This window comes from Centruroides sculpturatus, unplaced genomic scaffold, assembly GCF_000671375.1.
Source record: "Centruroides sculpturatus isolate CEXI.00-Female unplaced genomic scaffold, Cexi_2.0 scaffold550, whole genome shotgun sequence".
Lineage (NCBI taxonomy): Eukaryota > Metazoa > Arthropoda > Arachnida > Scorpiones > Buthidae > Centruroides > Centruroides sculpturatus.
The window spans coordinates 258,280-271,312 of record NW_019384886.1 but is presented as its reverse complement, the minus strand read 5'-3'; the positions used below and the strand labels follow the sequence as shown (position 1 = coordinate 271,312).

Here is a 13,033-nt window from a genome sequence, read left to right as displayed (position 1 = left end):
TAAAAGAAACTATTATATTACCTTTATACCATGAATGATAGCATGATTAAACAATAATGATTAATCATGTTGTTATTTATTAAATAGTATATAAAATGTAAATATAAAACATTTGATTTTAATTTTTATGGATGTAAACATTGAAAATTAAATAAATCGTTTGAATATTTGTATACGAGAAATTCAGATTATTTTTGATATAATTATTCATCCGATTTATTAGATATAACGTATAAATTACAAATTCCTTTATATACGTAGTTATGTTTATTATTTTAAAATTTAAAAAGGTAGATATAATATTAAAAAATTTTGTGGTAGTGTTTAAGTATACGGGAATTAATATCGTGTCGGGCAAACTATTTTTCCGCCGCCTGACATTGTATAAAATATATTTTGTCATCAAATTTATTATAAATCAACAAAAAAGAACTACAGACGTTAACGTTTACAGGCTCAGGCGCCGCAGCCCGTCGGCACCAACGGTTCATCCGTTAATCCAAATCAGAATTAATAAAATAATTTTCTATTATTAATAATAATTAAATCTATGTTATTTACAGTAATATCTGTTTATCATAATCAGATTTTCCAAATATTTTATAAATATTAACCAACAACAAAATTCCATTACTTTTACTTATATTTAAATCATTATAGACATTTGATAAAGTCAGGAATTATAAAATTAACGACGAGACAAATCAATTAATACATTAAAAAAATATCCAAAATGGTTTCAACCGTTGAACAAATAGCAGACACGATAATAAATAATCTTAAAATGATTATTAATAAATTATTTAATATAGAAATAATATATTTAAAAAAATGGATTACTTGCTTTATTTTACGAAGTGTCGATCCCAGAAGATAAAAAGAAAAAAAAAAAACGTTGACAAATTTATCGTAAATATCGAAGTAAATAATTCGGAAACAAGATCCTTCGATATAATTGCTTTATATATTTCACTTGATATTTTAATCGTTTAATAATAATTATCGGTCAAATAACCATTTGGAAACGCAATTAACCCAAATTACAATTGCTGGAGTGTTGTCACATACTTGATTTGTTGCCTTCGCCATAAACTTCTGACTCTCTCCTTGATTACAGATCATCCATGCTGGACAACGTACGGAGCGCCTCCAACGGAGTAATCGTTATTTGCTCCATTTTTTTTTTTTAAATAATTTAATAACTTATTTTAGTTATTTTATCGACATCGAAACAAAGAAATTTAAAAAAAATAAATTTCTTTTTATAAAACAAACATTTTTAAACGATTGTTTCATAGATCGTCCCGAGACCCGGGTCCTCTATTGATAGACTGCCATATTAACCTCTCGGCCATCCGTCTGTCTTTACATACCGCTATAGTTACACTAACTCCTAGAACTATGTTGATTTTGTATGAAGAAGTCGATTTAAATAAGCAATTATTTATCCTGACATTGTCACAATGCCAGGCTGCATTTTTTTTTTTTTTAATTTAATTTAAAAATATATGCTCCCCACCTGGAATTAGTAGTGGCTTGCCCCTGTACATCATATTTTTCCTTTAACGATAGAGTCGTGACAGTCATCTATCTAACACCTTTCAGGAGTAAATTTTTTAACGATTTAATTGAGTAATGACCACCAAACTTGTTTTATCGTATATCTTATTAATGTTTTTAAATACATTAAAAAACAAATTATTATACTCTGTATTTTGAAACAACGAAAAATGAACTTGCACCACTTTAAATGTGTGTGGAAATTTTCCAAAGGATAACCTCTGCTGAAACTAATAACCTAAGTTTCATCTTATGTAGTCTGTTCCACTTCCAAAGAAATGGTTCAAATATAATGCCCAAAATAAAATACAAGAAAAAATTTCCAAATTTAATAATTCTAATTTATATAATTATTATGTGAATAATTGTAGAATCTGTTTGGATACAAACAGTGCCCTAACTAGCCTTTTATGCACCTGGTGTGTGCTTCTGTAGCTATGCCCCAAAACTTGGTCCTAGTCATTTCTGCACCCCCCCAGGGTCTGCGCCCTGTGAATGGGCACCGCTCTAGTTACGGCACTGGATACAAATGACTCGATTTGAAACAGATTATAAATTCAACAAATGCTTGAGAGATTTTAGGATTCATTCTAACTCCTAAAATCTCTCATTTATTATTATTATTATTTTTTTTTTTTTTGGAATTTATCTGTATAAAAATGTAGTTAAAACTTCTGCACTTCATTCAATAATGTGTGTAATGGCAGCTGTTCTGATCCTTTCATTAATCTGAACTTGTCTGTAAGCAAAAGATGAGTGCAATGAATGATCATTTGTTTTGCTCATTTCTTGTTTTTAATATTGCAAAAACCTTTTTTATTTTTTTTGCACAATTTAACTTTTTAAAATTAAAAAGAAATGAATACTGTATAAAGAAGATAGAGAAGGTATCTGTATTTGAATAATAAAAAGATTTCATAGAAAATCAACTGCTGAAACTGTCTTTTAGCATTAAAATTGCTTACTTGCAAAGATTTTTTAAAATTACAAATACTTTTGACATTTCAAAATGCCATCTTCAGGTTGAGCATATACCACTCGAATTAATTAATGGCATATGCTCAACCTGAAGATGATATTTTTATACTTGTTTGTAATTTAAAAAATCTTTGCAAATAAACAACTTGGTTTATTCTTAATCTAAGTTTGGTGTCATTAAAGAGCATATTTTTATTTCCTATCAGCATATTACAGAACAGCAGAACCCCAATTAACTGAGGTGAACCTCTAAGTGAACACAATACAGTGGGTGATCAGTTAACAAACAGTTCGGACTGCAAACAAATTGGACAACGAACACTTTCACGAAAGATTTTTATGTTCAGACAACAAACACACATTTCGATAATAAACACCTGACAGAACAAACACAAGAAGAAGCGATGCTGCATTTAAGAATTTGTAAAACTATATTTTAATGGCATCTATGCATGGTTTATGGAACGAGACTTTTAGTTGTATACATAACCTTTTTTGCACTAGTTAATTTCTGTTCTCTGAATTTTTTAAGTGCTTTTCTGAACTTTTTGTTTAAAAAACTGATATTATTATGGGGCCTAAAAAGAGTGGAGAGTCAAGAACTGTTCTCACTGTAGAAACCAAGCAAGAGATAATAGCCAAGAAAGAGAGTGGGCAGATGATGTCTGATATTGTAGGCAGATGACTTCAACAGGTCTACAGTAGATACAATATTAGCTAAGAAAGTTATAATCAAAAAGACTCAAGCAGATAAAAGAGTAACAAAAGTCACATCTGAGAAACAAAGATGTGCCATCCATGCAAAAATGAAGAGGTTGCTTTTAGTTCTTTATTACATATAAATAATCATAGTAAGGAAATATATAATTTATTTATTTATTTTTTGGGGTCTTCAGAATGAATTAATCAAATTCCCACAAAAATCTATGGTAAATTGATAATTGGTTAACGAACAATTCGGATAGTGAACATGGTCTTGGAACAAATTATGTTCGTTAATCGATCACCCCATTAATTTATTGTAAATGTAAATGTGAAGTTTATTGAAGAATTTAACCACAAAATATATAATGTACTTAGGAACTGTAAAGTGATATCACTAATGCTAGATTCAGATGATAAAACAAAGATGATACAAGTCATTAGATTCTTCACTTTTCTTATAATATACAGTGGTTTGTAAAAGAAAGTTTAAAACAATAATGTATTACAAAATTATTTGTTTCTGTTATATTTTATCATTTAGCTTGAATGTGAGATAAACCATTTATATTAAAATTTAATTACAACAACACATTATTCTTAAAACTATTGTACACATTAACTGTATAATAAATTACATAAAAATTGTTGTTCTTATATATAGAGTTGTCATACATCCTGGTTTTCTGGGATTGTCCTGATTTGGGGCCTGAAATCTCTGTGTCACAAGAAAAGGTTATGGGATAGTCGAATATCCTGGTAAACTAGGGAAAAAATCCTGGAAATTGCATTTGTTTTGCTATTAATTAATTAATTATTAAACTAAACCTAACTATTGCAGTTATTATTATATTAATAAAACTTTAGTTTGTTCAGTGTGATAACTAGTTCTTTAAAGCTGCTGTTCATTATATTGTGCATTGGGAAAGCCAGGAAACCCTCAAATAATTTTTATTATGGTTGAAAATACCTTTAAAATAGGCTTTTTAAACTAATTTTTCTTGGATTTTCCAGAGTGGGAAAGTGAGCTACGCAGACCTCCTTTTGTCTCAGTTATGATATTCAAAAATCTGGCAACCCTACTTATGTATGATTAAATTCAATAAGATATAGAAAAAGACTTAAAAGGAATATACCATATAAATCAATTATATTTTTACTTTTAAGTCCAAAATGGTCATGGCTGTCCATTTAATCTGTGTTTTTCAGTTATCTGAGATAGCACTGGTCCCCATTACCTTGGATAATTGGGATTCTACTGTATCAAAATTATTATTTATTCTGTTTTAATAATATAATATTTGTAACAGAAAATTTATTTCCATGGAACAAATTGAATCAGCATTATCATTTAATTACAATTGTGAAATATGTTTGCTGTTTGTAGGGGATCTATAAGATTTTTGTCATCTTACTTAAACTTTAAAAACCAATATGTATTTTTAAATATTTATAAAATATAGCAATCGTTATCATTGTCCAGAAAAACTTAATAAGACAAAATATATATATATTTAATACAAGAAATAAAGAACATTCATCATATAGGTATTTGATATAAAACTTCAAAACACTCATAGTACAATAAAAATCTTTTATTTTAAGAATAATTATAATACAAATAGAAACTTTGAAGCAGTTAAAAACAATGGTAACAGTATTAAAATAACAAAAATAAAGTCAGAACAAAATCTGTTCAGTTTAAATATTCTAAATTTCACTTATGGTTATTTTATCAAGAAAAAAACAGAATGATCATAACAAGAAAGATATATGCCCTTCTTTCATCTCTGGTTGTTATTATGATAGGAAAATTTTATGTTTAAAATCGTTTCCTATCTTCACTTTTCATTTGTGACTAAATCCTTTTATCACCATATCTGTATTTCCTTTGTATGACATTAATATTATAATTTAAACTGCTTATAAAATCAATTTTATTTCTACATTTAAGAAATATATATGTAGAAATTTTTAAAACTTTTTATAAAAATAAATAAATAACAGCAGTTTAAATTGTGTGTTTAACAAATTCATCAACATTTGAAATTTGGCATGAAATGATGTAAAATGATGGATTTCCAGATGATGATGCCACTATCTGAAAATTATATATATTGTCATAAAATATAATATAATAAATTTAAAATATATTATCATAAAAATTATAATAAACTTTAATAAAGTTTTTACTTTATTAAACTATTATAATTATATTATTCAGAATGAAATTCAGTGATATTTATTTTCCTTGTGAATTTCATATTTTCTCTATACAGTACTTCATGACTTGAAATGTGACAAGGAATTGTCAAATAACAATTAATTTATTGTATAAAATTATTATTTATATTTCCAATTTATTAAATGAAATATATCATCCAACATAAATGCTTTTTCAAAGAAATGATAAAAACAAAAAAACTAAAATAACTTTTTAGAATTTCACCAGTTCAATACTTAACATATTCACAATATTATGTATCATATCACTTTATCAATCAGTCATCATGCTGTATTTATGATGAAAAATTCCATGAAAATAATTCTATAGTTTTACTACATTTTTATGAGAAACATTACTTTTGGTATATAGAATGAAGCTTCTCTACCAATGTGTACCACTTTGAGTAAATAAACATTTATTTTTGATAATTTAACTGACACACAAAGTTTAAATTGCCAAGGATAATTAATGTTGGAACAGAAGAAATGATACCATGATTAATTTATTGAAAATGTAAATGTGAAGTTTATTGAAGAATTTAACCATGAAATATATACTAAATGGTTTGAATTTGTTTGAGCTGAAATAAAATCTAATAGCCATTGTTTTGCATTATGAAATTATGAAGAATTCCTTCTATAAATTTTAAATGACTGTCAAAAAATTAATATATTTACCATGTAAAAAGAAATATATATAGTATTCATATACTGTTGTGAACATAAACTAAAATAAAATATCAATTCACTCTACTTTCCTATAAATAACATTCTCTTATTATAAAAATTTTTAATTTAAAAAAATCATTAAAAAAATAATAATAATACACACAAATGAGGATTGCAAATACTGCTTTCAACACATGTTAAAAATATGAAGCCAAAAGACATTTGAAAACAAAAAGATAAATTTTGAACAGAAAGCATTATCATCAAACATCATATATTGATATTCAATTACGCTCTTCTTAGAATTAGAATCATCATGATTAACTAGATAAATTCAATACTTATTTTTAAGTAAAACTTTTTATAAATTTCAAATTAATAAACTTAATTAATGTGTTAATTTGTAAGAAGTCAAGTCCAAATATCATTTTTATTTTTGGAGTTTTTATTTAATTATTGTTACTATTTATTTTAGAGATGTTTTATTTTGTTTAAAGGACAAACTCACACCTTCCCTATATAAAATTCAAAACTAATGTTGAAAATCTTACTGTTAACATGACTGTCACCCATATAGCCAATGTCACCAATCTATCAATGGCATCTCAGATTAAGTGTTTTCTGGGTGGAGTTAAAGAATTAGCTCTTAATTTTTTTGTTACTGATTTTAAAATCAGAACCTTTCCCTTTTGGAAAGACTATTATTATAACTGAAAGATTGAGAAGAAAAAAATAATTGTATTAGTTTGTGCATATGTAAGTGAGTTAGAGTGGCAGTTAATTATGATGTCACCAAGAGGAACTGAAACCTTTACCTTGCTGTCCCAGAGAAGCTGAAGACAATCAGACAATACTTATTTTTAAGTAAAACTTTTTATAAATTTTTTCGAGCGTTCTATTCGCTCTTCTTCAGGTCAACTCCTGTTGACCTGAAGAAGAGCGAATAGAATGCTCGAAAACGTTTGTCAAGCGATATTTAACGTATACGCATAGAGCACCGGTCACAGGTTCCGATAGTGTGACATTATTTTCATCCCGGTGCTGAGAATAGAATAGTTCCTGCATAAGAGAAGATATATGGCTAGTGGGTGTTGCCCTGGGTGATGCCTTGGATTGAAAGAAGTGGAGATTGGCATGCCAAAAAGTGGACCCTGCACTGCACCGGGACTAACACTAGGACAGAAAGAAAATTTCAATTTTATCAAATGAATATGATGATATAAAGAATATGTTTTGATCATAAACACATTTCTGAAATTTCTTTTCTAACAGTAATAATTTTTTTAAATTTCTTACAATAATATTTTGGAATTAATTTATAAAATAAGTCAGCATAAAAAACAAAACTTTATAATTATATTGCTTTGTTCATTTGTATTTTCATTTTTATAATAAGAAACAAACCTTAAAGTAAATTTTACACCATTCCAGTAAGAATTTCCATTTCATATTAGTTTTTTCAGTTTCAGATAAATATGAATACTCTTCCACCTGAGAATTTAAAAATTAGAATATGCATTAAAAATAATTTTAAAAGTTACTGAATAAATTTGATTAATAAAAATTTACATACAGTACAGTTCAAGAGTTTTTGAGCTATTTCATCATTTAGAAAACATTTTTTCAAAGTACCAGAATAATCTGATAGCCATATATTAATATCAAATATTTCTTCATTTATAGTTAATTCTGTTCCATTTCCCATATTACATTTCATATTATTACAATTTCTTTCTTGGGATACAAGACGTTGCTTACATTGCTTGCTATAAAGAAGAAGAAATAAGTTGTAGTAATAAAAATTTCAATATTAAGAGAACTTTAGAATAAAATATGAAATATAATAATTGTCATCTTAATAACCTATAAATTCATTGTTCTTTTCATCACTATAAGGTAAATTTTAACAACTAAAAATACAGTAAAGCATCGATTATCCGACTCAATTGGGGACTGGGGTTGGTCGGATAATTGAAAAGTCGGATAACTGAAAAGTATGAAAAAAATCCATTATTAGTGTAGTATATTATTATATCCCACGTAATTAGTATATTAGTATATCGCTATTAACCTACTTCGAGTTGAATTTTCATCGATGTTAAACCTAACAAATTTTTTTAAAATAATAATCGTCGCTATTGTATCCTTAAAAATTATTTTATTGCTCACAAAACAAACCACCACTCATAATTAAAAAATTAAGCCTCATTTAAATACTAGCCTCCCTTTCATGGTCGAGCCAAGTGTTGCCAGCTAAAACACGCAAAAATTTAACAAAAATAATATTAAAGTAGCCAAGACATAGCCAAATATTGTAGCGCCACATCACTAGCGGACATTTGAATTTGCCGACTAGAACGCAATCGGTTAACCAAGGTGACGGTTAATTGGGGGTCGGATAATCGATGCTCTACTGTAATTATATACATTTAAAATGACAGCATAATTTGATTGTGAAATGCTTTGTTTTGTTTATACACAACAGTGTTACTTTCCTTCATTTTGCTAATAAGCTGAAACTAAAGATGCCATCATTACAATAGGTTTGTTCAAAATAAACTACTGCTGTTATTTAAGAATTTTTATATGAAAATTTAAAATTCACATCAAATTATATTTTTTGTTTAACCTAAGACTGTATTACTATTTTACTATAACTCATATTTCTGGAAATAAATTATAATTAAATATTGCAAATTTTATACATACATACATACATGCATACATACATACAATATATGTATATTGTATAATGGCAGTACTGTGGTACCTCAGAACTGAAATTCAATTTGATCCTAGAGGGAGTTTGAGTTCCAGAAAGTTCAAGTTCCAAAACAATTTTTCCAATAAGGTACAGTCGACCCCCTATAACACTGTTGATTATTCCGTTTTATATGAATTCCATGTTGTGTGAGTCACTTAGATTTTACAAATACATGTGCCGGGCTGTGAACGGCTCACATATTTGTAAAATCTAAGTGACTCGTACAACATGGAATTCATATAAAACGGAATAATCAACAGTGTTATAGGGGGTCGACTGTATAATGTAGAGTGAATTAATTCATTCCCAAACCCCAAAAATGCATGTTTTAATTTTAAAAAGTCATAATATAAGCTAAAATAACACAAGTAAATGCACTAATTAATACATAAAACAGTAAAAATAAAAAATTAACATTAACAAGGGCCACATTTGTGGGTTAGGCAAAGGCTCACATTCAAAAAATAGGCCACAGTCTCCCTTGGCTACCGATGGTAAAAGCAGCACCAGCCCAAGCATGGCTACTACAATGCCTTCAACAGTTTGAGGAAACAACCTAGCTCTGGTGTTTCTGTGGCAATGCATCCACAGACCACAAAGGCTGGAAAACCATGCCAATGGATGAAATGTACATCAGAAATGATCAAGTTTATCATACTTACAACACTCACAAATGACACATGCAGAAAATGTGACATCATGCCATAAATTATACAACACATCACTTCTGGTTGCAAGCTCTTGGCACAGACAGATTATTTAGAGACATAATCAAGTAGCAAATATAATACACTAAGAGCTTGCAAAGAAACACAGATTATTAGACATCCAGAAACCATACTACAAATAAATCTCAAAGACAGTATTGGAAAACAACATGCACAAAATATACTATGAAAGAGCTATAATCACGAATAAAACAATTTATCACAACAGACCAGACATCACACTCATTGACAAACACAATAAAATCACATACATTATAGACATATCCTTTCCAAGCACTCACAATATACAAAATACATGATTGAAAAAATCAGCAAGTACACAGAACTTGCCCAGGAAGTAAGGAATCTGTGGAGGATGGATAGGGTGCTTTTTGTACCTGTCATTCTCTCTTCTACAGGTGTCATACCCACACACTACACAAAAGCGTGGAAACATTACAGTTGAATAGAAACACATACATCACACTAAAGTAGGCCACTATATTCAATACATATCATATTGTTAAAGAATTCCTGAATATAGACACACATACTGACACACTTACTTGTGAGACCGAGCCCTTGATTTTGCTGTATTTTATGAAAATTTTGAGCCTAATTTCCCTTCATGATCATTAAGAAAACAATGCAGGGAAAAAAGTATTGAATGTTGTCTTCCTCATCAACAACTGCTAAGAAAGGATAACAATTTACAGTTAAAGAGATGAGAATGAGAATATCAACATTCACCCATATAAACAGTATGAATCTAATGTTGCACGAACCAAAGATTATATTCTATGTCCAATTTCGACACCTTCTCTTTGTCTCCCTGGATCACCTCTGACCCAACACCTGCAAATTCAACCTTCGTCTTTGACAACACTCAATCACATGATCATTTTCCCAGGCCAAAATGAATATAAGGCTGATACACCCCCACTTTGGCATGGTCATCTCTCTGAAATTATTTTTACTCTGTGACCCCCAAACCAACATCTCCAAGCTGCGCTCGTCTCCTAGAAATCCTTTAGGTTGTGCAGATTCTCCTCAAAAGTTCTCCAACATCGGTTCGCTCACCAAAACTCGCTCGATTCTCAAAGTCATTAGAAGAGGTAGGATAGTTCTCAAACTTTTATAATCTCTCTCTCTCAGCGTGGCAAACTGTTATCGGTAAACTAGGATGGTTCAAATACCCTCTTGATCCTGGATAAGTGCTTGATTGTTAACTGTTGTCTCTGGAAATCATGTAACTGTTTTGTTCTTAGTTGTTAAATTTAGTTATTCATTAAAATTTTGATTTTTCTTAATTACTTATGACGTCCATTACTAGAGTATCGCCTACGTTTTACTGATGACCCCTCTCACCCTCCCACTCAGCCTGACAAGCTGATCCGTAACCGCGGGAAACACGCAAAGAAGGAACATGCCATCCACTGACCCTGTGAGCAGTTATTACCTAACTGTTGCCAGTAAAGAGGTTAGACCTCGACCTTACCCCTGGTTACTCACATATTTAATTTTTGTCTTGTTTTGGTTACTATGCCTTGACTATAATCCAGCATAGTACACAGCCACCAGTGTCAACCAAGTATAACCCACTACACTCGACATAATAATACAGTAGAACCTCGAAAACTCGGCTCTCGATAACCCGGCACTCCAGATAACTCGGCCACACCCTGGCAGGGCAAAAAATCCTTAGTTAATTAATTTTCATTATAGACAGCTTTATAAAAGTATAAAAGCTCTCATAAAGTATTTTTCTGAGGTCTGTCTTATCAGGTAAATTACTGTACACAGTGTATTCATTAATTTTCATTTTCATGTAGTAAAGGCTCTATGCCTTCATAAAGGACATACTTTTCCTTTGTTTAAGGGTATTTGGGCAGTTTATTCTCTGTTATATTCTCAAGTAAACAATACATACAAGTACAGTACAGTATTTTCTGAGGAAACACTCATACTTATTTTTTTAAACCCCATTCCCGATAACCCGGCATTTTCACAAACTCGGCCACCCTTCGATCCACATTAGGCCGAGTTTTCGAGGTTCTACTGTAATACATTAAAAACTATGAGAAAAATAAATAATTCAATAAAATGAAAATACTGTATTGTAACTTTTACTTTAATGAAAAATGCTAATGGCCCAATTGGAAGCTGGAGAGGAAGAGAGGTTATTACTTGGAAGATGGGTCATCTTCAATAAAGGCAGCAGGTAGTTGTCCTTATGGTGTTGTCACCTTCTCTTCAGGCTGTGATACACTAGGCAATTTCTCACCCGGGAAACATGTCTCCAAGTGACAAAAACCTGTTGACATGTCAACATTTGGACACATGAGAAGACAAGTTTCCGGAGTCATACAATCAAATTTCTACCTGGAAATCATAAATTTTAACTAATGGCATGAAAGCATGTATCTTTCAGTACTTTATTGTGATACTCTTTAATAGTGTGGTTATACTGTAAATTGGTTCTTAAAATTGAATTAATTAAATTAAACATTGTCCTGTCAACTGTTGACTAGCAACTATCCTCCATTTTTATTTTTGTGTTGTGAAAAAGAGCTGTACTCACATGATAAATCTACGCTCATTCATTGACTGCAGCAAGCGATAGAAAGACTTTTTGTCTTCCAAAGTTAAAGTGGTTTGACTCCCTTGTCAGGGAGTCAAACCACTTTAACTTTGAAGAGAAACAGGTTTTTCTGTTACCCAGCAACATGTCTCCCACAAAAATCACCTAGTGTCACAGCCTTTAGTGGCACCACTAACAGAAGGTTGGGATCCAATGAACTTCCTTTCTGTGGAAAAGAACCAATGTTGTGTGGCATTGGCAACTATTTTGGATCTTCTTAATCCACCACATCATAATTGAGCAAATCAATGCTTCTATTCACCACTGCTTTATGAAAGTGCCATTTTTCAATAATGGTCTGTGTTTTAGACCAATGGAAACAGAGTTCCATAATTTCTGCAGTGGAAATGATTTCCTTAGTTCTCTTCTCCTCTGAAAAAGAAATTTCTTCTGTTCCTTCTTGTTGTTGCATCTTGTGAAGATGTTCAAGTTCTTCAGTGGTAAGCTTGATCTTGTGATTCTCCCCTAACTCTTCAACATCATTATCATCATTCACTTCCAAACTCACGGACTTGCTCAGAGAGACAATCTCAACCATTGGCTCTAATTCATAACCTTAAAAGTCTCTGCCTTCAACACAGTCTTGTAATATAACCAAAGGTTATTAGTACAACAAGGCTAACCACAAGAGCAGATGAATTTTATGTCCGGTCAACACCATGTCTAGGGTGAAAGATGAGAACCTCTCTCTCCTCTACCCCCAGACCAAGACATTCCTTCCCCTTCATGACCAGAGTTCTCAGAATCCTGATGAGCACAGATATGAAGTTAATGGGGAGGTTCTTT

General features: G+C 30.3%; 1 protein-coding gene across 1 annotated transcript; it reads right to left on the bottom strand.

Moving 5' to 3' along the window:
• Positions 1 to 4,877: 4,877 nt before the first annotated feature.
• Positions 4,878 to 7,987, bottom strand: LOC111631123 (meiosis-specific with OB domain-containing protein-like). Its single transcript, XM_023375327.1, has 3 exons — positions 7,709 to 7,987; positions 7,540 to 7,626; positions 4,878 to 5,341 (listed from the first exon to the last, which is right to left on the bottom strand). The coding sequence occupies exons 1-3, from the start codon at positions 7,850 to 7,852 to the stop codon at positions 5,252 to 5,254; spliced, it is 321 nt and encodes a 106-aa protein (XP_023231095.1). The 5' UTR covers positions 7,853 to 7,987; the 3' UTR covers positions 4,878 to 5,251.
• Positions 7,988 to 13,033: the final 5,046 nt, after the last annotated feature.

What these genes read in the sequence shown, in the direction of transcription:
- LOC111631123 (XM_023375327.1), bottom strand. Translation starts at nt 7,852, where the DNA reads ATGAAATGTAATATGGGAAATGGAACAGAATTAACTATAAATGAAGAA. An exon ending in AAAAACTCTTGAACTGTACT is followed by an intron (nt 7,627 to 7,708) that starts GTATGTAAATTT and finishes TTAAATTCTCAG; the next exon opens with GTGGAAGAGTATTCATATTT. An exon ending in GGTGTAAAATTTACTTTAAG is followed by an intron (nt 5,342 to 7,539) that starts GTTTGTTTCTTA and finishes TATAATTTTCAG; the next exon opens with ATAGTGGCATCATCATCTGG.